Source organism: Lissotriton vulgaris, chromosome 1_1 (assembly GCF_964263255.1).
Source record: "Lissotriton vulgaris chromosome 1_1, aLisVul1.2, whole genome shotgun sequence".
NCBI classification, from domain to species: domain Eukaryota; kingdom Metazoa; phylum Chordata; class Amphibia; order Caudata; family Salamandridae; genus Lissotriton; species Lissotriton vulgaris.
The window spans coordinates 1,489,565,072-1,489,592,647 of record NC_141685.1 but is presented as its reverse complement, the minus strand read 5'-3'; the positions used below and the strand labels follow the sequence as shown (position 1 = coordinate 1,489,592,647).

At 46.2% G+C, this 27,576-nt stretch overlaps 1 protein-coding gene across 2 annotated transcripts in view; it reads right to left on the bottom strand.

The window, feature by feature from the left end:
- Positions 1-23,006, bottom strand: part of RSBN1L (round spermatid basic protein 1 like) — a 350,429-nt gene extending 327,423 nt beyond the window's left edge. Inside the window, exon 1 of one of the 2 annotated variants that reach the window (XM_086967371.1) lies at positions 22,411-23,006. In XM_086967371.1, coding sequence (XP_086823497.1) covers positions 22,411-22,921 — 511 coding nt within the window. In that variant the 5' untranslated portion in view covers positions 22,922-23,006. The remainder of the gene's footprint in view (positions 1-22,410) is intronic. The other variant, XM_086967369.1, reaches the window with a different exon arrangement.
- Positions 23,007-27,576: the final 4,570 nt, after the last annotated feature.

Here is a 27,576-nt window from a genome sequence, read left to right as displayed (position 1 = left end):
CCTTATCATGCTGTCTACATAGATTTTTCCACATTTACATACAAAGACAAACCACATATTTGGTAAAGTAGGACATGTATGATGTAACTTAGAACCTAGTTTGGGTGCTGTACTTAAAATTGGTAAGATTATGAAATTCAATTCTGCATGTGCTACAATTGCCACACTTGAAGAAACTAACCTAAATTTGTTGGTTAAGCCAGTATGGTGGTGACTTTGTACTCTTATGGTTTGGGTTAATGACGTTCCTTATGTTGGTGCCTCTACAAAATGTAACGCTTGGGTCTTTGGTACCCATCCACATGTGGTTTTGTGTCGACTAATAGTCGATAATGTCGATTGAGAGTTCAACCTAATTTTCCTCACATCTGTTCTGTACGATCAAGTCTAGTGACCTCATCTGTTTTTTTTCTGCTGTATAGAGTGGATTCTCTACCTACAGATTCCACCACTCTCATAGATGTCCTAATCACTTCTGCCGTAATCTTGTGATTCAAATCAATTTTCATATTCATGATATTTTTGAAGGTACCCCTCACCTTTGCTAGTTTCTTCTAGTCCTAACCATCTCTCCATATGGTATAGTTTTAATCTGCGTTGTCGGGTGTGAGACAGTGGCGTGTAACAAGGCATTGATTGATGTTTGCTCATGAAGCATTCTACTCTCAGTTTTGTCTCCTGTGAACTACAGCAGTGGTTCTTAACCCTCGGGTTCCACGAAGAGCTTGAAAGATTAAATATTAACAGATAGGTAAAGTACATATACATATAAGAGCACATTTGAAAGTTTTAAAACACCCTGTAAATGAAGGAAAAATGTAAATGGATGCTAAAAATGGAATTGGTATACTTATCTTGATTTTTAAGAGTAGGAAAAGTACAGCAAACTGAATCTAGTCTTGACTGGTGGCTTCAATTGAAGTAGTACAGGTATGCACCAATAAAAAGAGCATGCATTAGGAACAATAAAAGACAAAGTGATATGGTAGAATTTACCATAACAGTTCATCCGCAAAATAAAACCACATTTTGATAGGCTCCAACCTCCTCATTAAAATCCATATTTACTTTTCACATTATTTTATTAAATAAAACATTTCATAATTTGTTTGCAGTATTTGTGTGTATTATTTTGTGGTTCAAATTGCAGAAATTGTTTAGGTTGCCAGCTTCCAGTACTGATTCAAAGGGGAGAATCGATTCTTTCTTAGTTCTGGTCCATATCATGCGATCATCACTGATGTACCTCCCCCAATAGTAGATCTTATCAACATAGGTATGTGATTCTGGGCCCCAGACACAGTCTCTCAAACCAGTCAAAAAAGGATGGTGTAAGAGGGAGCAAATCTGGATTCCACAGCAGTACTGCTTAACTTCTGGAACCATATGCCATCAAATAAGAATGTTGTCCGATAACAATCATAATCATTTCTAGTAACATTTCCGTGTCAGGGGCATGGAATTTAATTTTAAAATCTACTGGTCCATGGGGCAGGTTGCTTCATACATTGACTTGTTCTGTAACAAAATCCACTTGTCCCCTTGGTGCCATCTAGTGCGGCGACAAATTATGGCAGCAATCTCATTATACAAGAGCTCTGATACAGCCTCTCTGGTTATGCCAGGGCTCATACAATTATAGTGATTGAATACTTGCAATCGCCTCATGTTGCCACGTTTTCACAGATCTACATACTGGGGCTGTAGGTAGCAGTAAGCAATAGTTCCAGGGTTAGAATGACCTTTTGAGCCGGTGCAAACCTACTACCGTCATGTTTTAAGGGTTTTCAACAACTCTTTAATCTTTTCCCATACTGAGAAATGTTGGAAATATACTCCTGACAATGGCAGACTTAAACCTTCCTGAGTTGGGGGGGAAAAGTGGTTGGAGAGAAAGTGAGCTGGCAAACACTGTTCATGCTAAAATGCAGTTCACAAATTGTCTAGTACTATTTCTTGTCCTACTTCTGTAAATTCTTGGGACTTCATTAAAGCTGTATAGCTGCACTCAATGCAAGGACATATACCATGGGTGCACTTTTGAGACTTTCTTTAATTATTGGGCCCCTAATTGGGTCTGTCGTTGACCATAACCTCCTGCGTTTATTCAAATTCTGCCTCTCTGGATCGGCTGGCTTCACTGTGAGTGACAGCATTCTGCTCTTTCACAAGAAGCATATCGGCACACAAAGTAGTTTTGTTCAGTGCCAGTAACTACTGTGGTTGTGTGTGCTTTTTGAGACCAAAAGCAATTTTAGCTTTTGCCAATGTTTGTCATAATGGCGAGGTCCCGGCAGCTCCCACACCAACAAGGTTTTACTAACAACATGCCAAAACAATTCACACACTGACAAAACTAAAAAGCTGACCACCAATTTCAGACCTGCGGCTTTGCCAATGCTTGTTTATTTTTGTTTCCCATAATCTTATTGAAACTGGTTGCAATGATTTTCCATTAGGAATATTTTTGGGAAACACTAGCATGCATCACCACGTTACTAAACGATGATGCAAAGAAATGGTACCCTATATTTTACAGTAGTTTAGCTAAGAGTGTTTTCTCCTGCTTTCATGTTTTATGAACATTTTATTTTGAAAGCAAATGAACTTGCTTTCAAGCTTCTGCAAATATTTGCATCAAATCAGAGAGCATTCTGGGAGCATTATACATAACCTCATATTGCTAAACTTTGAAAACATCTGTACACATTTTTATACTGGAACCACCGTCAGCAGTGCAGTCAGAGCTTGAGTGCTCACCCTAGTAATAAAGGCTTTCAATTAATGAACCATAAATACAAGTTTGAACAGCATTAACATATGGACAAAAATATTACCTTAACTGCAGACAGTGCCCTTTCCCGATCCATAATGTGGTACTGCAAACTGGTAGCCAAAGGGTTTGTGCTGAAGAGGTTGGGCCTACTTGTCCCAAGGACAAAACACATGAAAACTTTTTTTTTTTTTTTTTTAAACAGAGTTTTATATAGCGCAAACTTGACCCGAAGGTATCAGAGCGCTTTACACGAGCAAAAGTTGCTTTACATTAGGACACATTCATTTTTGTCAGGCATGGGGAGATTAAGAGATTTGCCCAGAATCACAGGATGTTGCGTTTCCTTGCTGAGACTTGAACCCGGTTCTGCAGATTGAAGGCCGACCGCCCTAGCTGTTAGGCCAACTCCTCTCCCCAATAATGGATGCTTGTGGAAGAAGGGGAGTCCATCACCTTCAGGAACTACTCTTCCTAATTAAGAGTTTTACTAGGCCTAGTGCAGAACTGAAACATCTCAATCACAAAACAGTGAGGAAAAAAATAAGCAAATGAGAGAATCTTATAAACAAATCACAAGGTAAAAGTGATTGCAAAGGGTGGCACATAACATTGTGGTAGCAGACATGTCTATATAAATGGCTAAGGATGGAAAATCAACAGTTTGCAGTACTATATATAAATGGCTAAGGATGGAAAATCAACAGTTTGCAGTACTATAGCATCATGCCAGTGACAACATCTGAAGAAGCAGGTCCGGATCTCATAGCAGGACGGTCTATCTTAGAAGACAGAACATCTTTTGTTTCATGGTACCAAATATGGTTGCCCTAAGTCCATTTTCATTTACTGGCAGCACTGAAATATTGTAGTTTTTTTGGTTGATCCCTAGCTTACTTCAAGTGGGTTTCCTTTACTAAATGCACTGCATGGTGTGATGGCCCAACACGGCGACTAGACCAACCTCACTCATTTATTAACAATGTTTGCACAAGTTGAACAAAAGGCATGGGAACCAGCTGAAGGAGAGGTCAGAATCCACATGGAAATGTACATGGTAAAAGTTAATCAGACCCCAGACAATAGGTCCTGGGCATCGGGCTATAGGAAATCCATTTCCTGTTTCTCCCGTGAGAAAAGCCACTTCAAGAAACCTAAGCTGGCCACTCTCGTCTTTTTATGGTCAAGACAACGAGCCAATGCATGCTCTTGCTTGTGAGACACTAACATTTACAACAAGCATTTCCAATGGAATAGGACTCGCATTTAAAAAAATTGACCTATTTGTTCTGTAAATGACAATGCCTTTTATTATTGGGAGGAGTTTTTAAAACACAAATCAATGGCATCGTCATTTACAATGCCAATAGGTCAGAATCTCGTAATTGCGAGACCAACTGCATTGCAAATGCTTGTTCAACGCGCTCCCAGGAGAGGCGCTCAGGCTCATGTTTCACCTGCTCACATCCTCTACCAGAGCAAGAAGAGGTCATACGACCCTGGTTTGAGAAGCAAAGAATGTTTGCTTCTTTTTACGTGTACCTTGTGTATCCTACCCGCCCCAGGCAACATCACAACCTTCAAAGCCAAAAGGCGGTTTGCAAGAAATGTTGGCTCATATTCAAGAGCGGATAAAGATAAAGTACCCGGTACCAGTGTGAGGCGGAGTAAACCATTCATTTACACGTGGAGGGGGAGCCGAGAAGGAATAATTTCCTGCATAGCAAGGAGCAGTTCTGCGGAAAAATCACTTATAGTTTCAACATTATTACTCTGTTAAAGGTTTGTTGTTTTCCTTCTGGGCTACCCTTCCACGCATAAATGGTCAACTGTGCCTCACGCTGGGAGCAGAAAGCTTCATAGTCACCTGATGTTTTTCATTTCATTAAGACAGGAGCACCGACAATGTAAACCAGCGTGAGCTGCTCTCGCCGTGTGAGCAGCCTGAAGCTCACCAGGAGCAGCGCCCGCCCTGCAGGGATTGATTGGAGAAGAGCCGGAGCCCAGAGCTGCCCGCTGCCGCCTCCTCACGCTGCTACCTCACGCTTCTACTGCTTGGTTAAACTGCCAGCAAAAGCTCAAGTGGTGCAAGCTCCACATTTTTAAAATTATAACACACTGCCATTGGGTATACTAGCATTTGCAACGCAATAGTTGTCACAGACCCTTCTTTTGATACGGGTAGTCTAAAGAACGGGTCGTAGCCTCTTAATGCGAAAGCATGGTGTGGGATCTTCTAAACAAGAAAAATAAAACAAGCATTGCACAAACACATGATGTACGTGAGCAGGCAACACAGTAATTAAAAATTTACAAAACACCAAAGAGAGCACCATACTGAGAAACAGAGCAGTGCCTGCGTATATAAAACGTGTCTGTGTGACGGCCTGTAAAGCACAGGTCAGGCCGCCACCCATACCGCACAGCTCCGCCTGTGTGCTCCTGCCTCCTAGCCAGCTGCTGCCGCATCGGGAGTTCGCAGCTTCTCTCCTCCCCCCCCCCCCTCCCCTGGTGTCACTGCTCTGTGCCTGCTTCTTGCTCTGCTACAGTTTGTACCCGGCTCTTTCGTTTTCATTCTAATTTGTTATCATTTTCTCCCTGTTGGCTGTGCCATTTGTTTCTTTTCGTTGTGTTGTCCTTTTGCATTTGTTTTCGTTGTGTTGCCGTTAGCGCCCCTGCCCCACCCCCTTTAGCCTTTGGCTTCACCCGTCCCGCTGCTGCCCCCCTGCGGCCCTGCCCCCCCACGCTCCCATTTGCCACCCCACGGTCCCATTTGCCACCCCACTCCCACCTCCCAGCTGTCCCTCCCTCCCACCTCCCCACATGTGGCGGCCGCTGGCGCGCCAAAGGCAAGCCCGCCTGCGCCCGTCCGCACCTGGACCGAGCCCAGCGCCAGAACCTCTGGACCCCGAAGCCGCCACAACCCCACCCTCCACGCACTCAACCCTGGACAAGATCACTCCTGCTACCAGGCCACCTCGAAGCGCACCCAAGGGCCCTTCACCTGCCAGAACTGCAGCTTCACCAGCATCTGGCCCGCCAAACCATCAGCAAGAGAACCCAACCACCTCCGATGCATCCTCCTCAACACCCGCTCCGCCCGCAAGCACGCCATCGAACTCTGGGCCCTCCTAGACTCAAATACCCCCGACGTCGCCTTCCTGACGGAGACCTGGCTGAACACCACCTCGGCACCAGACATCGCCATAGCCATCCCAGAAGGCTATCAGATATCCCGCAGAGACCGCACCAACGGAGGGGGCATCACCATCATCCACAAGAACACCCTCAGTCGCAACCAACGACACCCTCACCACCGCCGAGCACATGCACTTCCAGATCCACACCGACCCCAATACCACCATAAGAGGAACACTCGTCTACAGACCACCCCGACCACAATTCAGCGACCCCTTCGCTGACCTAATCAGCACGAACGCCCTCGCCTCCACGGATTACATCCTCCTCGGGGACCTGAACTTCCACCTCGAGAACAACAACAACGCCGACTCCACCACCCTGATTGACAACCTTGGACTCAAACAACTCGTGACGACACCCACCCACGCCGCTTAACACACACTGGACCCCATCCTATCGGCAAGTCCGGACATCTCCTTCAACCACACCACCGAACACCACTGGACAGACCACAGATGTGTCCACTTCACCTTCAGGAAACCCACCACAAACCACCGCACTCAACAGATGCCACGCCGCTGCTGGGGCAAGGTCACCGAGGACCAACTGACCACCACCCTCGCTCTGGGACCACCCGCCGACCCCACCGACCCAGACACCATCAACCTCAAACAGTGGATCAACGACTGCGCCAACACCCTCGCCCCCTCAAGACCTCCACCACCAATCACACCAACACGCTGCATGCTTCACCGAAGACCTCCGGACCGCCGAACACCAGACAGCTACACCACCCACAAGAACGCCACCAGTTAGACACCACCAACTCATCAGGACCGCCTTCAAAGACCACTTAGTCAGCAACTCACACAACAGAAAAGAGCTCTTCAACGTCGTGAAAGAACTCTCCAACCCCAACGACATTCCACCATCACAAGACCTGTGCGACTCACTGGCCACCTTCTTTCACCACAAGATCACAGACATCCTTGATAGCTTCGACTCCGCCACCCCCAAGACCACCCCTCTTGCGACCAACACCCATGCCAGTCGCCTGACCGCTTGGTCCAACGTCAGCAACGAAGACACCTTCAAGACCATGAACTCCATCCACTCCGGATCCCCATCTGACCCATACCCTCACCACATTTTCAACGAAGTCAGCACAGCCATCGCACCCCATCTCCGGAGAACAATCAACATCTCCTTCGAGACAGCAACCTTCCCAGAGATGGAAGCACGCAGAGATCAATGCCCTACTAAAGAAACCCAAGACGGACCACAACGACCTCAAGAACTTCCGGCCCATCTTCCTGCTCCCCTTCCCGGTGAAAGTCACGGAGAAGATCGTCAACAGACAGCTGACCCGCTACCTCGAAGACAACAACATCCTGGACCCATCCCAGTCCGGCTTCCGCAGCAACCACAGCACTGAGACCGCCCTCATCGCTGCCACCGACGACATCAGGATCCTCATGGACAAAGGTGAAACAGCCGCCCTCTTCCTTCTGGATCTATTAGTAGCCTTCGACACGGTCTGCCACCGCACCCTTACAGCACGCCTCCATGACGCCGGAATCCAAGAAAAGGCCCTTGCCTGGACCACATCCTTCCTCCGCGGCAGAACCCAGAGCGTCCGCCTCCCACCCTTCCGCCCCAAGACCAACTAGATCATCTGCGGCGTTCCACGGGGATCATCCCTCAACTGTTCAATATCTACATGGCACCCCTCGCCCACGTCGCACGGCAATACAGCCTCGACATCATCTCCTACGCCGACGACACCCTGCTGATCATATCCCTCACCGAAGACCCGAACACCGCCAAAAACAACCTCCACAGAGGAATGAAGGCCGACGCCTAATGGATGAAGTACAGCAGGCTGAAGCTAAATTCTGACAAGACTGCGGTCCTCATCCTCGGCCTCACCCCTCAGCCTTGGACTACTCCTGGTGGCCAACATCGCTAGGAACAGCCCCTGAACCCACCGACCACACACGCAACCTGGGGGTCATCCTCGACTCCACCCTCTCCATGGCCAATCAGGTCAACGCCGTCTTCGCATCCTGCTTTAACACCCTCCGAATGCTCCGCTGGATCTTCAAATGGATCCCCTTAGACACAAGAAAAACAGTCACCCAGGCCTTCGTCACTGGCAGACTGGACTACGGGAACGCCCTCTACGCAGGAACAACGACCAAGCTCCTGAGACTGCTGTAACGCACCCATAATGCCTCGGCACAACTGATCCTAGATATCCCCCGACACGGCCACATCACACCACACCTAAGAGACCTGCATTGGCTCCCCGTCAACCACAGGATCACCTTCAAACTCCTCATCCACGCACACAAAGCCCTACACAACGCCGGACCAGCATACCTCAACGACCGTCTCAGCTTCTACACCCCCACCCGCAGCCTCCGCTCTGCCAACCTCGACATCGCCACAGTCCCTTGCATCTGGAAAACCACCGCCAGTGGCAGATCCTTTTCCTACCTCGCCGCCAAGACCTGGAACACTCTCCCTACAAGCCTACGACAGACCCAGGACCTGCTGTCCTTCAGAAGACTTCTCAAGACCTGGCTTTTCGATCAGTAGCAGCCCCACCTCCAGCGCCTTGAGACCCGTATGGGTATGTAGCGCGCTTTACAAATGGAATGATTGATTGATTGATGTTGTGCTGAATGTTGCAGGAAAGCAAGCAGTGCCTTCTTTGGGAGTTAAAGAGAATAGTGCTTACAGATTGCAGAAGACATACTGTGTTACAACCGAAGTAAAGGAGCCAGTAGTCATGTGAGGTTACAAATGAAGACAAGACGGTACTGAGGAGGGGTTAACAAGCACATTAACCAATCAGGATCCAGCATTTACTAAGGACAATGACAAGCCAATAACAAATTTGGACAGCGAGTGGGCAGGGCTTCAAGTACATATTCCAATACAGCATGACTCGCAGAGCATGCGCCGACCAGGCTCGAGCTAAAAAGGGCTTGGAGCCCGTCCATTGCTTACCATTTGTTGGCTCCAGTGTCCCTCTCCTTTTTAGCCACCTTAACTGCCCGAGGCTGGCCAACATCTTAACTATCCTTTCTATGGAGCAGTGACCAAGCACAGATTGATTCAAGTTAATTAGTCCCAGTCCACTGCTCCCCCAGGCGATGGTACTATTTTTGCCCCACTCCCACTGCTCCCTCTATAGCGTTTTATTTCCCTTGTTCTACATTTGATAGGCATAAAGCCCAATATGTGATAAGCCTTTACTTACCCTTTGGAAATAACTTGCAAGGGACATTCAAGCAGTAGGCTAGTATTTTAATATGGAGAGTCTTGCTCTATGCTACCGGTCCCATTGTTGCCATCCTTTATCTTCACCAGCCTATTCTGAAGCATTCTTCTCAGGAAGCCTGGTTATTGTACTGCAGCTATTGCCCTTTTTATTTCCCTGATGGAGGTATTTATTCCGATTAGAAATGGCTTTCTAGCTGGGAGTGCCATCTGCCCAGATATTCTTCATGATGTTCAGCGTGAGATTTGATCCACTGCAAAAGTTGGTGGTTCTGACTTTTTCTGTATGGTTGTATTCCAGGGACCCGGCAAGCTTTGTAAAGTGTGCTGTCTTAATTACATATGTTATGCCAAGGGTTAGGCTCAGAATCTAAATGTGTTGTTTTGAGACAACCACCACATGCCGCTCTGATGCTGCTGAGCGGCCAGTACTGTAAAACTTGAGACAAAGGGATTTGTCCTTTTAGTGAGGCAGCATTTCACCAACTTTATTTGTAGGCATCTTAAAATAGTCATCTGGAGACCGGGTCTTTACAGCTAAATTCTGGAATTCTAACATTTACTTACAGTACCTTAACCCCTTCGATGCTCATGACGAGCTCAGCTCGTCATGAGGCACAGTGGAGCTGTGCTGATGACGAGCTGAGCTCGTCATGAGCAATGGGAGTCATAAAATCACAGCACAGGAGAAAAATCTCCCTAGCAGCCAAGGTGTTGAACATTTTTCTAATTCAGACAGGAGAGCCATAACAAATTTGTTATATTAGAACATCGCAGCCAGTGCTGGTCTATTAACCCCTTCCATGCTTGTGACACAATGGTTCAGTCATGAGCACACTTGCAAACAATCATGCGAGATTTCCTTTTTAGGTCTCGCCTGTCGATGCGCATGCGCATCGAGCAAGCGAGAGTATTGGGCCTTATCCACTCTTTATCCACACTGCAAGGAATCGTGGCGATTCCTTGCAGTGCCCGTGACTTTTAAGCTCAATGTGCATGCGCATTGAGCTTAAAAGCGCGTGCACGTCCGTCTTTGTTTACCCGCTCCGCCCCCTCCCCTTCCCGCCGTCTCGCATTTCCCCTGCCGCATCAAAGGCTTTCACGGCCAGTTGCTACCATCAGGTTTTAAAGGTTTTTCATTCACAGTATTTGTGTACTTTCTCACAGCCTAGCCCATTACTGTTTCTTCATTTATTTCTGTATCCTATTTCTATTTATTTACTCATTCACATCATTTATTTTTGTTCCCACTTGATTGCACGCTGTTAGTATTTTCCTTCTCTTCTCGTTCGTATATTTTCTCTTCCAGACCCGTCAGTCCTGTTTCTATGATCATGACTTTTTCTTTTTTACTGGGCGCCTTTGCGCATACTCGGCGTCTTCCGATTGAGATTTTCCTTATCCTCGTTAGCCCGGTGCTGTAATTGCCACGCTCCCCCTTAGCCCGGTGCTGGATCGCCCTTCTCTTATTTACTTCGCTGTTGGATTCACCACTCTTCGTCAGCTCAGTGCCGGGTTTTCGTTCGCCTAGTTAGCACGGTGCTAGTTCGCCCATGTTTCTCCGTCGGGCGCTGGATCGCCCCTTTTCTCTCTGTGCTGGATCTCCTCGCTTCGGTTTCGCTCGCCCTCCCTTCCCCCTTCCTGTGGCTGCTTTGTCTGCTCTCCAGCTCTGCGGGCTCGCTGCTGCCCCGGGCGTGGACTGGCTCCAGTCCCCGCAGAGAGCGGCTCTTCCCCCGCCCCTCCATCCCGTGCCAGGACATCCCGTGCCACAGAACACCCGTAATTAACGCCCCGTTTCCAATGCTTGCTTCTGGCCTCTTTAAAAAAAAAAACACCAGGGCCCTCGTAAGGATACCTCCCTCATTTTGCTTTTCCCATATCTCCCTCCTCTGTTATAACTGCTCCCTCACCTCCATCGTGTTTCTTTTTCCCATCCAGGTGTTGCTTCTCCCACCCTCCTTCCCTGCACCTCCCTCGGGTTGCCCTAGCTGGTGGAAAATTGCCTCAAAGCGCTATGATGCAGTCAGCACTGGCCATGTAATAGCGCTTTTTCCTTGACTTTAAGCCATGTATAAAGTGACATGATCAGACCTACCAGACCTGTTTTCTTCCTCTGGCTTCTAACATTGCCTTGTTTATCTCGAATTGCATCCCCCTCAACTCACAGCCCCGGAACAGAAGAGTTTGTGAACATCGCTGATGTTATGTGATTTTTTAGAGCGCGGGATAGATTAGTTGATTGTAACACTTGCTGCTGGGGTGAGTAACCTGCAGGGCACAGGTTCAACCACGTCAGAATTCACGTTTCCGCGTAGCAGGTACAATGTGACCATCACCCACCCTCAACCCCTCACCCTCACTCACCCTCAACCCCTCACCCTCACTCACCCTCAACCACTCACCCTCACCCTCAACCCCTCACTCACCCTCACCCCCTCACCCTCACACAGTGCAATAGGTCTCGGAGCATTTGAGTTAGAGCTTTTAGAAATGTTTATGGCTTTTTTTTTTATTCTTTAGCATTGGCTACAGGAAACAAAAATGCTAAAGATTTACAAAAAAACCATAAACAATTCTAAAAGCACTAACTCTAATGCTGCGAGACCTATTGCATTTCCAATGCTTGTTTGCCTTGGGGTGTGGGGAACCTCCCAAAGCATGGTTTTTGGTTTTCCTTGTAATGACTATTGTGTGCATGGTGCGCTGTCATCATTGCAATCAAACGGAAACTTCGTTTGTTTCACAGTTGCAGGGCTCGCTCAGCCCCTTGGAAACTGAAGCACACTGGAGAGGTATCGTTGGAAAGGGGAGAATATCCTCTTTCCAATGGTACCCTTCCCTGGTGGAGCTACCAAAAAAAGCACACTAGCCACCGGGGATCCTTGTTTATAGGCCAGGGGTGGAGGCTGCCCAGAATGGGCAACCCAATGCCCCCACCCTACCACCCCAAAGAAGGCAAAAGACTTTCTGCTGCCCCCCACCCCACCCAGGAGGCAGATGGGGGCAAAAGCCCACTAGGCACCAGGGATTTTTTTTATACGTAAGGTGGGGAATCCCCCCTTCCTCTTAAAAAAATTCCTCTCATATTCAATTTGGTACAGTTCAGGCTGACAAGATTATAAAGCAGAAACAATTCATATGGGCACTTCACAATGAAAATATTTCTAGGTGCAGGAAAGATAGGACCACTACTAACCAATTGAATTTATTCGATTCGAATGAGTCTACGACCACATAAAAATAAACAGATTTGCAAGGTCACCGTGTGAAGCGTGACAGGATGTGAAGTGGGCCTTCGGTCACGCTCTACTACGCTTCACACATGGCTGCCCTTACATGCTTCCGAGCATGTAAGGACACTTATGAGAGCTGTGATCCAGTACCATGCGAGTGACAGACATGTGTTCCATCCACAGAAGGATGAAGAAATGGCGGTGAGGTACAGAGCCCTTAGTCTACTATTTTTTTTAATCTATTGAGCTTATTTGTTTTCTGAGAGAACCAAGCAACTGCTAACTTTACAGACACTCAAGTCAAGTCACAGATCTGGGTTGAATCCATCATCGTTCTTTAGCTCACTTCGCCACCTCAGTTCAGACCCAGCTATATGCAAATCAGTCTTGACCCTGTGCTTCATTGGAACAGTCCAGCAAGAACTGCAAACTTCTCTTCTGGGGTGGTTTATGCACACGTCTCAGAACAGAAAACAAAGCAGTCAGTAAGCCTGGCTTTAATGGTCCAGTGCATGTTTACATCAAATACTAGCACAAATAGTGTTTTACTACATTAAAAACATACCTCGTTGGTTTTCTAATGGCGGTAAAAGTAGCAATAATACTGCTTTCTGCATATAATGGATGAATCAGTTAAAGACGTGAAACAAACCATGAATAATGACTATTTTTAGAGGGCACTGGTCTCTCTTGTATTCAACTAGACATTTCTTGGCAGGCAGAATGATACATCCAATGGAGTGAGGCGATAATACTTTGCGGGTGATGCTAGAGCTCACGATGGCTCTCTTTACAAGTGGGCCGATAAATAGAATGTTTGGTGACTCCTGTTACCACAATAATCTGTTTTCTGCGATATATAGTATATATTTTACCCACTGGCAGTCGCTAGCAGGTAGTTATAGTTAGGACCAAAGTGTCCATGGGAAAAGCGGGTTTTTGTTTTGCCAATAACGTTGGCGCCAGATAGATGAATCTTCACGAAACGTACTTTTTTTGGTTCCGCTGTTGCGTTGAAAGTTTCAGTCTGATACATCAAGTGGCGGCCGAGAAAAAAAAAAGGGGGGGGGGGAGCCAAAACACATTTTCCCTTTTTTAAGTCTACGGGGAGTACCCCCCTTTTTTAACGCTACTATAGCTTTGACTGCCGAACGGAATTACGCCGAATTTGGCAGAAAGCTAGATGTTGGTCCAGAAAGCGGGTTTTTTGTGATTTGGTGTTAATCCATTTGGTAATTTGGGATATTTACCGGATACAAAATATAGATATATGGGGATGCAAGTCCTTGCAGTGGACTCGAAAATCCTACAAATATTTGATTGGCTGCCAACACTTCAACCAGGAAATGTTGGTAGCCATCTTGGGCTTGGCTTGAAGCAGAGTGTAAGAAAATAAAATAAAGATAAGGGGGCAGCGTAGGAATACCCTGATCCCCAGACATGGTGGTGGTGTCCCACAGGGATCCTGCCAGGGCCTAGAAGCTTACTCTCAGGGGCATTATATATTTGTAGGGGCATGGGGGGGTGCTGCACAAGCACCGGGCACCACAAATTGCCCAGGCAAACCTCTAACCAAGGAGGGGGCAGGGGGCCGCCCCACCCCCCCTCCCCGAGACCGGCTCCTGCAAATGTACTGGGGTGCCCTCCCCTGGGACATTGCTGTCTGCTACAGCTTGGAGGAAGCAAGTAAACGCAAATACTGCTTCGCTTCTAGTAACCAAGAAAAGAAAATGATCTACTATGAATGGAGCTGGAATTGCTTTTGAACAGAGGGAGCTGCATATTTAACAGCTCCCTCTGTCCAAAACAAATTCTAACTCTCGCAGGACGTGGGGATCCAGCAAGCACTGTGGGGCCTTCAGGTTCCCCCTGCGGTCTCATTGGAGCCCTGGAGGCACCCACTTTAAATGGGCAAGTGCCCTTATTAACTGGGGAAAAAAAAGAATGGCCTCGAAAACGGCCACACCCCTTCCCCACCACTCTGCAAACATGCCTCCTGGTGCAGTGGTGGCTGGGGGATTAAGTTCCCTTAGATGCTGAGGATTCTTGGGGTCCAGGAACCCTTTCTGTTACTTCCAGACAGAGGGATTGCTGATAGGACTTGAGCCCACGCCCCTTTTCTCCACCACTCTGCAAACGAGCCTCCTGATGCGCTGCTGGTTGGGGAATGAATTCCATTTTACTCCTGAAGGCCTCAGGACTAACGTGGACTTCTTCCACAACCAGTTGTGAGTCAGGTGGCACGTTTGCAGAGTGTTGGAGAAAGGGGGTGTAGTCTGACAACCTCTTAGCAATACAGCAGTGTGGGACTTACTGGAGGCACAGGAGGGGTAATTGGCCCCCCAAGGGCAGCTTTGCATGAGTGATGTAATATCCGAGGCCATAAGCAGTGCATTGCGGGGGAGCGAGATAATAGTTACCTCAGCTAACTAGATCTGCTGAATTTCTGCTGAGCCCAATTATAAAATCCCTTTAACCTTGGTTTTTTTTAAGTGAATTGTATACATTTCTCTGCTTCTTTTTTTGTTAGGTCTCGCCTGTCGATGCGCATGCGCATCGAGCAAGCGAGAGTATTGGGACTTATCCACTCTTTCCCCAACTTGCAAGGAATCGTGGCGATTCCTTGCAGTGCCCGTGACTTTTAAGCTCAATGCGCATGCGCATTGAGCTTAAAAGCGCGTGCACGTCCGTCTTGGTTTACCCGCTCCGCCCCCTCCCCTTCCCGCCGTCTCGCATTTCCCCTGCCGCATCAAAGGCTTTCACGGCCGGCCGGCCATGCTTTCAGTTTCACGACCGGCCGGCCGTGTGAATTACATTCCAAAGCCCGCTCTCCCTGCTCCGCCCCCTGCTCCGGCCGAGACGCATTTCTCCTCCCTCCTCCCCCCTCCTGGGTCAGGTTACCCTGCTTTCTCTTTTTTTTTTCACTTGCCACCCCTACAGCCGCCCCCTCCCCTTAATTATACAATTTAGGAGGTATTTTTCAATTCAATTCTACTTGCACTGTTGTTTTTCTTTCCACGTCATGACAGATGAAGTCATTCGATTCTCAATGTCTTCAACGTTTCAGCCTTCATTAGCCTTGCGTTTACAAACGCTCCCTGGTGTTTTGTGTTTGTCCTTTTCACCTCAAGAGTGAACTCTAGGGCTGCGCTCTTGCACCCTGGCGTTTACTGAGTGGAATGTGGGAGCAGGTTGCAGTGTCTCTTCAAGGGGTTTTCAGATCCGCCCAATATACTTTCTCAGCTTGCTCCGCGCTGGTCTGCGCGGAATTCGGCACTTCCACATCTGTCTCCTCAGCAGAGGCAGATGAGGCGCCTGCAGCCCCGCAACCCTGAGCACAGAGGAGGCCGCCCGGCTGCCAACAAGACGCCATATGGCTCAAGCCAACTCCTCCCCGGCCCTGCTCCGAAACATTGCTAAGTCAGCCCTCCCACCTCCGGAGCGAGCAGTGCGCCTAGCAATTACCCGAAATGCCATGCTGTTTCAGATATAAATGGCAGGGCACGGAGGTCACCCTCAGCTTATGAAAGAAACACTGCGCGTTACCTCACGCTGGGGTCAAGCAACGTTCTTAATGAAATGATAGAGAGGCCGTCCAAGTACTTCCGAATTCACAGGACGCAAAGGGGTCTGGGATATTGAATGCATCTACTGTGGCGGTGCTGGCCGCCTGCTGCAGGCCCCGACCCAGCCCTCTCCCCGCACAACCTTTGACACCTGCGGTGGCTCTTTAATTGCAGCTCACTTTTCTCTCGGCTCCTCTGTCTCTCTTTGTCTGCCACCCCTCCCTCGTTAACCCACCTTCACAATGTGGCTATTTCAGTCGCTTCGCGGGCCCCACCCGCTCTCGCGGACCCGGTTGCTCAGAAGGGTGGCCCTCTCCTGATGAGCTCAGCACTGTCCTTTCTTCTGAGCAATTTTCTCGCCACTGGATTCCCTCAGAAAGTCACCCTCCGCTGCCGCCACTTAGATGGCTGATCCCAGCCTCAGCCTGTCGTGTCTGCTCAGGGGAGGACTTCTCAGAATGTTCTGGCCTTGCAGGGAAAGAATCGCAAAGCAGTCTCTGCCAAAGAAAGACTGAAAGCTTGACGCGCAGTTGAATTCCTCGAATAGCAGCAACATTGTCAGTGATTAATAGGGTGAACAAAGTTAATAGGACTTTTGTTTGTGCTCCTTCCCCATCCCCTTTACAAGATGTCAACCCAGTGATGCCACGGGTGTACAGGCAATGAATGTAGTCCATCTGTGGTATTTTCTCCTTTGTGGGTGTGTGTTCACATGTGGTGTTGTTGAGTGCCTGGTGACAGAATGGGGGAGTGAATTAGTAAATTGGTAATCAAGATTTACCTGCCGCCGCATTTCCTCACTGCTCCTGAAGTTGGTACTGATCTTACTAACATCTCCACTCCTCGATTCTTCTTATGATACTGGCGTCAAGTGCAGGTTTGGCTGTTTTAAGTCGCATTATTCAATGGCAGCTTCACTTTCAGGATTACTGAATAGGCAGCATTTCTTGGCAATATTTCTGCTCCAGGAGGGTACATAATTTCTACATTATTTTACGGTGGCATCACCAAGAAGAGATAGTACCAGTTCTCCCATTTCTGAAATTGGCATAGAAGTTAGGGGTCAATTTAGAGTTTGGCAGATGGAGTTTACTCCGCTGGGAAGGCAGAGCACATTACCATGACCACAGGAGCATTTGAGTTAGAGCTTTTAGAATTGTTTATGGCTTTTTTTGCTGGGGAAATGTCAAAAGACTTTGTCCCTTTCTACCTTGGCATGGATGGCACTGTTCTAATCCTATTCTTAACGACTGAAGGAAAGCAGACATTTGAGATGAGCAAATTTAGAGAGTCGCGAGTGCTCTATGCTGGAGCTGCTTTTGACCTGAACTTGAGACCTACCCAAAGCTGCGTGTGTGTATATAATTCTAAAGAAGCGGGCATGGGACAAACATTTTCTTCGGAAACTCTGAAGGCACTGGAGTCACATCGAACAGGAATAAACACCCTGAAGAAGGGCAAATGCCCGAAATTCATTGGGGAACCTGTTAATTATGTGAATAAAATCAATGGCAAAGTATAATGTGAACTTAACATTATAACACGAAAAAAAGAAACCAATTGAATGGATCAATTATGAAATAAGATGAAACAAATGCAACACAATAAAATCTAATGAAATTACCATGATGTTGAAAGATTTATAAAGTATAACGTATCTAAGGAGTGCCGGAAGAGTTCGTTTTTTTTTCCTGTCGGAGAACGCTTCTTTTGAATTATTGTTCCACACCTCGTCAAGCGGCTGTACGACCTGGCTAAAAGACATTAGCAAAGCAAATAGCTCTCATATAGGGAAGACCTATTGGCTTTGCCAAAGCTCATTTTATAGTATCGCTACATACATGATAATCTGTTATGTAACAATGTTCACATTGGAGTTCAATAAATATGTTAAGTAATATCAAACAAGTAAAGCTAAGTTGTTTTACCTTAGCTGTCCCGTTACATGAAATTACAGAGGGCAGTTGGCACTTTCCATAATTGCCTTTTGTTATTTTAGGCATATTTATAGCGCCTACCTAGCCACAATAGAAAACGGGTGGTGTTGCTAGTAAAATGCTAGCTGTTTGCAAAGTCTTCCGGTATGCCTCCTTGCTTTGCCTAGAAAACTACTGATCGCTAAACTAGTCAACAAGCCCTTGCAAAGCCAATGAGTCTGCTGTTGGCTGCCAGCCTTTTGCATTTGTCAACACTCGTTTTGACATTGTTTTTTTGTAAACCTCTATTACAGGAGGATCTTCCTGGCTCTCATAAGTCCATAAAAAAAGGATATATTACAAATAAATTGAAAAGGTCTTGGCTAGACTAAAGGCAGCAACTCTTTTACAGGTTTCAAAAGTGTGGCATGTTTCTCACTTGCTGGAAAATGGCGTTTTTCATAGTGTATTTAACGGGACAATATCTATTAATACAGCTTTGAGATGCACTAGCTACAAGTGGCTATGTGTGCTTGCAACTTCGCAGTTACCAGACACCATTCAGACCGACCAGAAGCTTGTACCACTGACCATTTTGTTGCACACGGAAAAACTTTACCTTTTTAATTAACAGAGCTAAAGCTCAAAGTAACATGGTTCTGCCTGCTCATAACAATACAGTTACATGAACGAAGGGTTGGAAGACCACTCCAATTTACTGCTGATGGTTAAATAAATTGCAAGCATTCCTCCCATCGCCTTTTGAGACTTTGATATCCACTGTGGTACCTACTACCGAGGATTGACTTGTTACTACAAAAGAAAAAAGGTTCTAGTCTTAGGGTGGTGGGCTAGGGATCCACAAATTCACCTAGCTACTGGAGAACCACTTCAAAAGTTTTTTTTTTTTTAGTTCGTCTTGGTCTGTTCTTCAGCTGGGGGTCCAAGTTGCAGATGTTTTTCATTCAAGGTCACGGCAAGTGGCAGTGGGAGAAGACTATCTGAGCTGTAAAATTACAATATCTGCCAAACTAACCAGGTTTTGGCAAAACTGCAGTCAAGCCCATTTCTAGTGCTTCACTTTAAATGATTGCTGCTTTGAAAATACCTAAAGAGTAAACTATCTGCTTCCATAAATTAAACTCGTGTGAAGTGGCTTATGTTACTTTTCTGCAATCTTGGTGAAATTACACCATAGAGTTTTCTAGAACAATGTTCAATTTCATATAAAACACCACCAACAACAACAAAACACTACCCTTTATATCCCAAGAATATTAGCAAAGTTTTCCCTTTCAGATTACTAAACCACTGACTTCGGAGTCACTTCTGCATGCAGAATCCATTCTTAGGTCGAGGCCTACCAGACAGCCTACCTGTCTGGTTTACCAACGAGATCTTGGGGACATTCGAAATGCTTCCCTGAGAATGTATCTGCCCGTTGCTTACCATTGGCTTTTTAACTCACATTTTCTGGCTTTCAATTTGTTGGCTCCATTTTAGGCTGTTCAGCTTGAGTTTATCCCTTACCTTGCCCAAACCTTATTTACAGTATCCTTCTGAGAGTTCCCTTTCTGCAAACAGGCTTAAAAATCTGTGCATTCAAACGGTACAGATCAAATGTCTGTCTATGTCTTCAAAGGGAGCTTAGTGTTTATTTTTTCTTTCTCCGACTAGTGAAATCATTTATGCGACAATTCTGCGGGTGTTGCAAAAGAAAAAGCTTTAGCACACAAATGGAAGATTCCTCATTGGGGCCAAACTTCTCAGTTTATCCAAGAACACAACTTCATAGTTTGTTGCGTTCACCAGCATTCATGAATTCACTTAATTCCCTCAAAAAAACAAGTCCTTTGATTCACTGTGTAAAACACAGCAAACAAAACATTGCTTCTGTAGTCTGCATCACAGTATTGAGACCCAAATATCCTGTTAGTTGTTTGGTGAAATATGTTTAAGTGACAGATGTGCAACGAGGAACTCGTACATCAAAAGTCACTCCAAGTATTATTGTAGATGGGACTTGAGGATGTTTCGGCTGGCCAAAGCTGAGGGCGCAGAAGATGAGGCACAGTGAGTCGAGCAGCACCTTATTTAATTGCTTCCATTTTCACTCAGTACTATTCCTTTATTTACTAGTTCTCTGCGCATATTAGTAAAGAGCTACCACAGCCTTTTGTAAAGAGCCAGATCACAGCATAATACTAATAGGACAATGAACATGAATGCAAAGGATAAGCCACAGCCTCAATCATACTGTCCAGCTTGAGATATACATTTGGGTTAATGCCTCCACACACATAACCATCTCAAGAGCACCATATTTTACCGTCTGCCAAGCAGATCAGTCTTTGCCGAGAAGTTATTTGCCACTGCTGGAAAGATCTTATGTAAAACGCAAAGTACAGAAAAATAACAGCAAAATAACAATTCACATACCGACCGTCGATTAGCATCTACAGCATCAATAGTGACCATTTGCTAATTCCAATGGTCAAGAACATTGCCACTCAGGTTGAGCAAACAATAAATAAAGCATCTAATGGCCATTGGTAATCTGGTACCAAGCCCGATAAGTTACGATGAACTGACACTAGGGCACGGACTGTCCAATCCGATGCATATGTATATGCTCTTTTCTCCTTTTTTCAATCCCTCTGCACTTTCAATGCTTCTAAATGATTTTCTTTTAGCAATTTACTGTTTTAACCATGACCGTAACATGCATCGCTTTTGTAAATGATTTTAGGTAATCATACAATAAAGTATTCATTCAGTCTTTATTTCCAGAATTTGTCCTCAGTTTCTTGGCCCTCGGACGCAAACAGATACACACCTAAGAGTGAGACACCTACAAAGACATGCATAAACTCACTAGCATACAACATGCACTGTCACAGTCTGGCTCAAAAAGAGGAAGCCAATATACACATGCTACAATAATCTTACTGTAGAATGTCTGCACTGGTCTATTGTTATTACCGCACCATGCTACACGGTCAAGTGATTAGCAGAGCAGGTATTACAGCACTCTCTTCAAGCATATCTATCATAGGTTCGGCAGAGAGCTGAACACAAGCAAGATTTTCAGGAATCATTATGGCGCTACTGGTTATCCTAAAACAGTATCAAGGGAACCAGCCCTCCTTGGCACAACCCTCTAACAAAAGTTTGGATCAGGTGCCATATTGATGGCGATGCGGCGCTATACAAGAATGTGTTCGCATTAAGTGTAGACTCAGTCGCATCTCCCCCAAACTACCCACTTACTATTCATTGCACCCCTCCTCCACCAAACAAGGGTGGGATGCTGAGCCAAAGAAAAAAAACAGGGTTTTCACTAGTGTGCCATACTGACAGTATCTGTGAGCCTCCCGGAGATTGTGTCCGGTTGCGGAGGTCACGTCTAGGACGAGACCTTGCACCCAGTACTAAAGATAATGTCCCCACGGCAGTACAAGCATTGGCAAAGTCAAAAGATCGTCTATGAGAGGTCGAGTGTCTGCCTTTTTTATTTGTTTAACTTTCACCCGTGCTGCACAGCTATGCAACATGCAAAATAAAACATTGGCAAAGACAAATTGCTGCACAATTCGGCCGTACAGTGATTTTTAGCCATGTTGTAGAGCAGCCCAACTGCTGTGCAGCATGGTTGAAAGAAAAACAAAAAAAACTATGACGCAGCCTGTGTTGACTATCACTTTTTTTTACACTTTCGGCGAGGCTACACAGCAGTTGGGCTGCTGTGCAATATGGCTAAAAAAGAACTGACACCACCAGTAGTTATCGCAAAGGAGAGACATATTGGCTTTGCCAATGTTAACTTTTTCAGTTCTCAATTCTACATTAAGAAAGTTTGCTGTAGTGTTGTGTAGAAAACAAATGGGATGGACAATATATGGGAGTGTGGGATTTTTGTTGTTGTTGAGGTAACCAATTCCTTGGTCTCTTGGGGCTTTACGCTTTCATTTATAGACGATCGTTGTTTAGCTGCTCAATCATTTAACTTAAACTACATGTTTCGGGCTGCTTGCTACTAAACAAATAATCTGCCAACATATAAAAGGTAAGATACCAGCCACCTTGTGCGAAGGGACTAGATCAATGATGTGTCCGATAACCAATAATTAAATAAAAAACATACGATATCAGTGAAGCTTTCAGTTAAAATGCAAGGAAACTAGTTATTGTTATATCTATTATGTTACACTCCAAATATATGAATGGACAGAAACGATCCTACTATTCCACACACCCGTAGGAGCACTGACTCCTTGCAAACTGCACAGAACGAACAAAAACAATCTCAAACGCGTGAACATGCACACTGGCCATCAGTCCTACCCACACAGATGGCACAGTGCATGTACACATGGTGAAGTCAACTTCCAAAAACACTTCCAGCTATCGGTGCCATACAAACACAGAATGGCCTCCGCACACACGGCCTAAAACCATGTTGGGGACCACCAGGGAAAAGTCACAATACTTACACCGGGACGGTGACAGCAGTAGGGCGGGAGAGGCAGCGGGTGGTTGGGCCAGCAGGAAGCAACGCTCCCTGCCACCCGATGCCCTATCCTCTGGTTCTGATCCGCTTCCGCGCGGGCAGTGCCTCCTCTTCTCCTTCTCGCGCTTCTCCTTAGGCCTCCCGGGGCTATGACTACCACTCGGGGGTCGCTGAACGTTCAGGAAGCCGCTTGGCGGCACGGGCAGACTCCAGACTGCGGCGCCGGGTTTTGCTGGTACGCCCCCCTCGCCGTTCACGCGCTTGGGTTTGGTGCCCTTGGTTTCAGAGAACCGCATCTTCTTAGCAAGATGGGGGTGCGGTTCCCGGGAGTGGGGGTGCGGCTCCTGTAACTGGGGGCGCGGCGGAGGCGGCTCCCGGGGTTGTGGCTGCAGCTCCCGGGAATATGAACCGGCGGGCGCGATCTTCGCTGCTGCCAAGGCAGCGGTGGGCGTTCCGGACAGCGCTGCATGGACGGTACTGGGCAATTCCGCCATTTTGGGCTCCTATGATCTATTTACTCCGCCGTTTGGAGCCTACCGTGGGGGAGGAGCATAACGCAACCAATTGCCAGGCAAAGCCCGTGATCGGCTGTACAGTTGACCAATGAGGCATGTCGGCGGGACAGCGGAGGCGGGGCGCTGCGGCTGCACTGCGAGGCGGGAGGCGGCGGCGCCATTTCGTTGAAGATTGGGGCCGGGATTGGAAGCGGTGCTGCGGGAGGCGGGGATGGGCTGGGAGCGTCACGAACTGCCGTCCTCTTCCTGGTGCTGACGGCGCGCCTTTCCGGCCACCGAATAACTATCTAGGAGCTAGGATAATACCGGAGGATCCGACTTAAAACGCTGACTGCATTTCAAGATCGAAACACGAGGATACTCTGTCTGGAGACCTAGTAGCGCCTAGAGCTCAACTTGGCAGCCCACGTGCTGCTGTTGATACAGTGGCGACTTTCTCAGTGACTCGATTTTTAAGTTCGACTTAACTAGGGTGACCAGATTCTCAAAACGAAAAACGGGGACAGGTCATAAACATAGAAGTAGGACTACGGTTTTCAGTAACCATCGACATAAAAGTAGGACTATTTGACAGCTGTCAGACATAGAAAAGGGACTACAATGAACGCTCCCTCCACAGACCGAGTGGGCACTGGCTAAGCAGAACCTGTACGTTGCGAAGGAAACTCACACTGTCACAGGCTGTTTGAGCAGGACCCTCAGTGTACATATATCTGTGAAGGAAACTTACAGTGCCACTATCTGTGCTGAACCTTTACTGTATAAGAGAAATGCGCACTGCCACTGCACATGCTGCCAGGCAAGTGTGCGTGTGTGTGATGCTTGCATTGGTGCTGCGTGCATTATACCTGCTCTCTACAAGACAGGTGCTTGCCCCATCACTGCCCGTGCTTTCGCTGGTGTGTATATGTGGTGTGTTGCAGCCTGAGTGGAATAAATTTAGCGGTGGGGGTATCAGCGCAGTTCACACGAATGCCCCTCAGGTGAAAGGGTTTAGTAGATATGTCACCTGTAGGATTAGGAAGACCTGTGTTGTTATCCTGGCTGTCCTCTCTGGACCGGATTGTGGGATCCTACGCATGACTTGCTCTTATGTACTTTTCAAAAAAAGGGCATGATGTGATCAGGCACAGCGTTTGAACATAAGCATGATGGAAATTATAAAGATGCAATCTAATTCCTCTCCGCATACTTTGGAAGCAGAAGACTGGCGCTGACAAATGTAACTTAATTTCCTTTTCTGTGCCTCAGTTCACAATGTGGGTTACTTGAGAACATTTATTAATTCATTCAAGAGGTTTACACTGTATGTCACATAGGGAATTCATGGGTGTTCCGTATACAGGATATGTAAAAAAGAAAGCCAGTTTGTATTGGTGCCACAGAATGTGCACTCATCAACATGCATGGTGTTCTCCCTATGTGTATGCCTCGGCTAAAGAGTGTCCCCACCGGTGAATCCATCATGCATTATATTAATCTGCAGATAAATTCCTCAGGTGGTAACCATGTTTAGGTTGAATTTGCAAAGTACGATTTGGGTAAATGGCCTAAGGAAGATGCAGAAAACTTTATAAGGAGCATCAGTTTGCAACACTTTTTTTTTAAAGCGCTTCAAATCATCACATTATTCAGGTCGACCAGATGAGTCATTTTTGGGGTGGCAGAAAACCTCGCCGAACATCCCTGACAAAATGGGCAATTAAGCTGAGCAAGTATACGTTATCAAAGGAGAATATTAGTGTTCTCAGTAGCGACCTGTTGTTTAAAAGACTATATTCCAAAAAATGCAACACCCACTCGTTCCAGTAAATTATGTTACTTTTTTCCTCCTAAAAACGGACAATGGCTGAGCAGTGTATTTACAGGTTAGACTAGACCTTTGTCGATTTCCCCCGCTATTTCCCCTCCCCCTCCCGCCACCCCCCTGATCAGACTGATGGACTAAGATTAACGTCAGCTTCTCCCTTTCATTGTCAGAGACTTTTGAGATCCCTTAACTGCAGAGACGTGTGTTTACACCAGGTACCGGACCAGTATTAGTAGGCGGTCACAGCAGTTAAAAGGCCCCTGTGGTGCCGCAAGCAGGGCGAGAGGATTTGTTCTAATGTGCACATGAGGCCTGATTAACATCTTTGCAACACGCCTGTGGGGGCACCTCTTGGAAGTCAGCAAAAGTACGTAGATGGCGCTGCCTGGACAAAGAGAAGGGAAATCCAGAGAGAAAATGTCTCTCTTCAAAGGATTTCCCTTTGCTACAGTGCTCACCTCAGTGAAGTCACACGCAGTGCAAACAGAGCATGCGGCCAATCGGACTAATGAAAAACCGGGACATTTGTGTGTATAACCCGGACACTGTTCGAAAACGGGGACATTTTACTCATTTGGAGATAAGTGTCGGGACACGGGGACACTTCTCCATAAACGGGGACCGTCCGGGGAAAACCGGGACGTCTGGTCACCCTAGACTTAACCCGTAAAGCGATCTCCAGGTCAGAATTATTCTGCACGATTAAGAATGTACGCGGCAGATATTGGAAGCAAGAATGCACGAATAACGTGCAACGCAGAAAATTAAACGCGAGTATCGGCATTACGAAGTAAAAATCAGAGTCGTTCGCAGCGCGGTCTCTGCTATTCACCATTTTGATAAATTCGACATAGCAGCATAATTCATACCGCTTGGGCCGGGCTGGCAAAGTTATCATTTTGAAGCTGTGGCGAAATGTGCTGGTCGTTCATTTAAACAATCTTTCTGTGCCACCGTTTCCATCCTCTGGAACGCCCTTCCGCTTCAGCCCGCGCTGAGAGCTAACCAAATCCGGTTACCCTTTTAGGAAACGCTTAAAACGTTTATTTAGCTCCACTTGAATCAATTCTCCTTTCCTTGAACCGTTCCTTACCCTTCCTTGTCTCAATTTTACCTTCTTGCTTGTATTTATCGTTACCTGTGAAGCGCACTATACACCGTAGGTACGGCTAAGCTTTGTGTATATCGGTTCCTCCCCTTTACAGTGTTACATACTATCCAATACAGTTCAGTACAAATATTACATTGTAAACATAGACCTTGCGCTTACCACGTGGTACGCCGCCCTATCAGCAACAAGCGCAACCTGTTCAGCCAAATTTCTTTAGTTAGACTTTGCTTGGATCGTTCCGGTTGAAGTACTGTTGCTGCTGGGTTTCTATTCACTCAAGGGAAATGTCTTGCCATGAGTTTAGAAATGGGGCGTACACCCCCGCTCCAAGAAGTGCAACTCTAAAGCCTTGCCTGCAAAATTCAACATTGTGCACCCTCAAAACTTTATATAGTTATGTCTCGAAAAAGTTCAAACAAGGAACACGAGCTAGTTTTACGAGGTTCACATTTTTCAATTAAATTGTTAAAAGACAAAGAAACGACGATGTTTGCCTCTTTCTTCCAAATTAACGTGTCATATGCAGCACTTTCATTACTCCTATCGTTGAAAATTTAATTTTTGGGGTAAATGGTCAGAATTCGTACAATATTTTCCAGCTGTTTGGAGTATGCTGTGTCAACTAAAATGGGCAAATTGTATTAATTGTAAATTGAGTAGCGGCATGTTTTATGTTGTGAACCAACGCTGTCGACATGGGCCAGCAGCTCTGTCTTACAAAACCTGAGTAACCAACACGCCTGGCCATGTAGGGAAGGCAGTTTGTCTGCATAACCACGAATTTAACTTTGACCCTAGGCGTCCTTTATACAGACGATCACAAAGCATTTCCGAGACAGATTAGGCATAATTATTACATTGCATAAAAATAGGCAATTTTTAAGATTGGCGCTTTTTAATAAAAACTAAAAAAGTTTCTAGCCCGAAAAGTAACCTATACGTGGAATTACAACGAGCTCCCAACACGTTAACTCATTTTTCTCTTCACTAATGACACATCAGTGCCGTGTGCAGAGGACTAAAACATGTTAGGCAATGCATCCATAGCTGCAAAACTCCGTGGAATTAATGCTTCCACTTTAGTCGCGAAAATGTGTTCACTATTAACACCTATTTTAAAAGTGGCAAAAAAAGAAATATTTTGCATCTGTTAATGGTCTGATTTTCTGAATTTGGGTGTGGCACGCAATAAACCAACAATGTATCATATAGTGTAAACGCAGAATAAGCCCGAATCTGGGCTCAAAAGGCGATTTTAAGCAGATACCGTATAAAAAGGTACATCATTTCATTGTACGATGTTTTGCATGTAGGCTTTTTTTATGCTCATGGCAATAGTATATTCTCTCCACACAGTAAAAAGACTTGATAAAATTATGTTTTTGAGCATTAATGCGAGACAAAAATACTTAATGGTTAGGGGACGGCATTTTTTACTAGAATCTGCTTGACGTGTTATTTAATTGGAAAGCTTCGTTGTGATATGGCCGTAGGGGACCCACTTATAACAATAACTTGATTAAAATGTGAACAGAAAAGGCCACCATTTGCCCGTACTTGGACATTTCAGCCAACTCTGCTGCTTAATTCCAGTGGTTTTCACAATGTTACAACACTTGAAAAGCTCTTTCAACAAAATACAGAAAGATCAGTACCCCAAAGATCGTACTGAAAGTCAACATACACAAAGTACTATGCACTGCAGAAAATTCA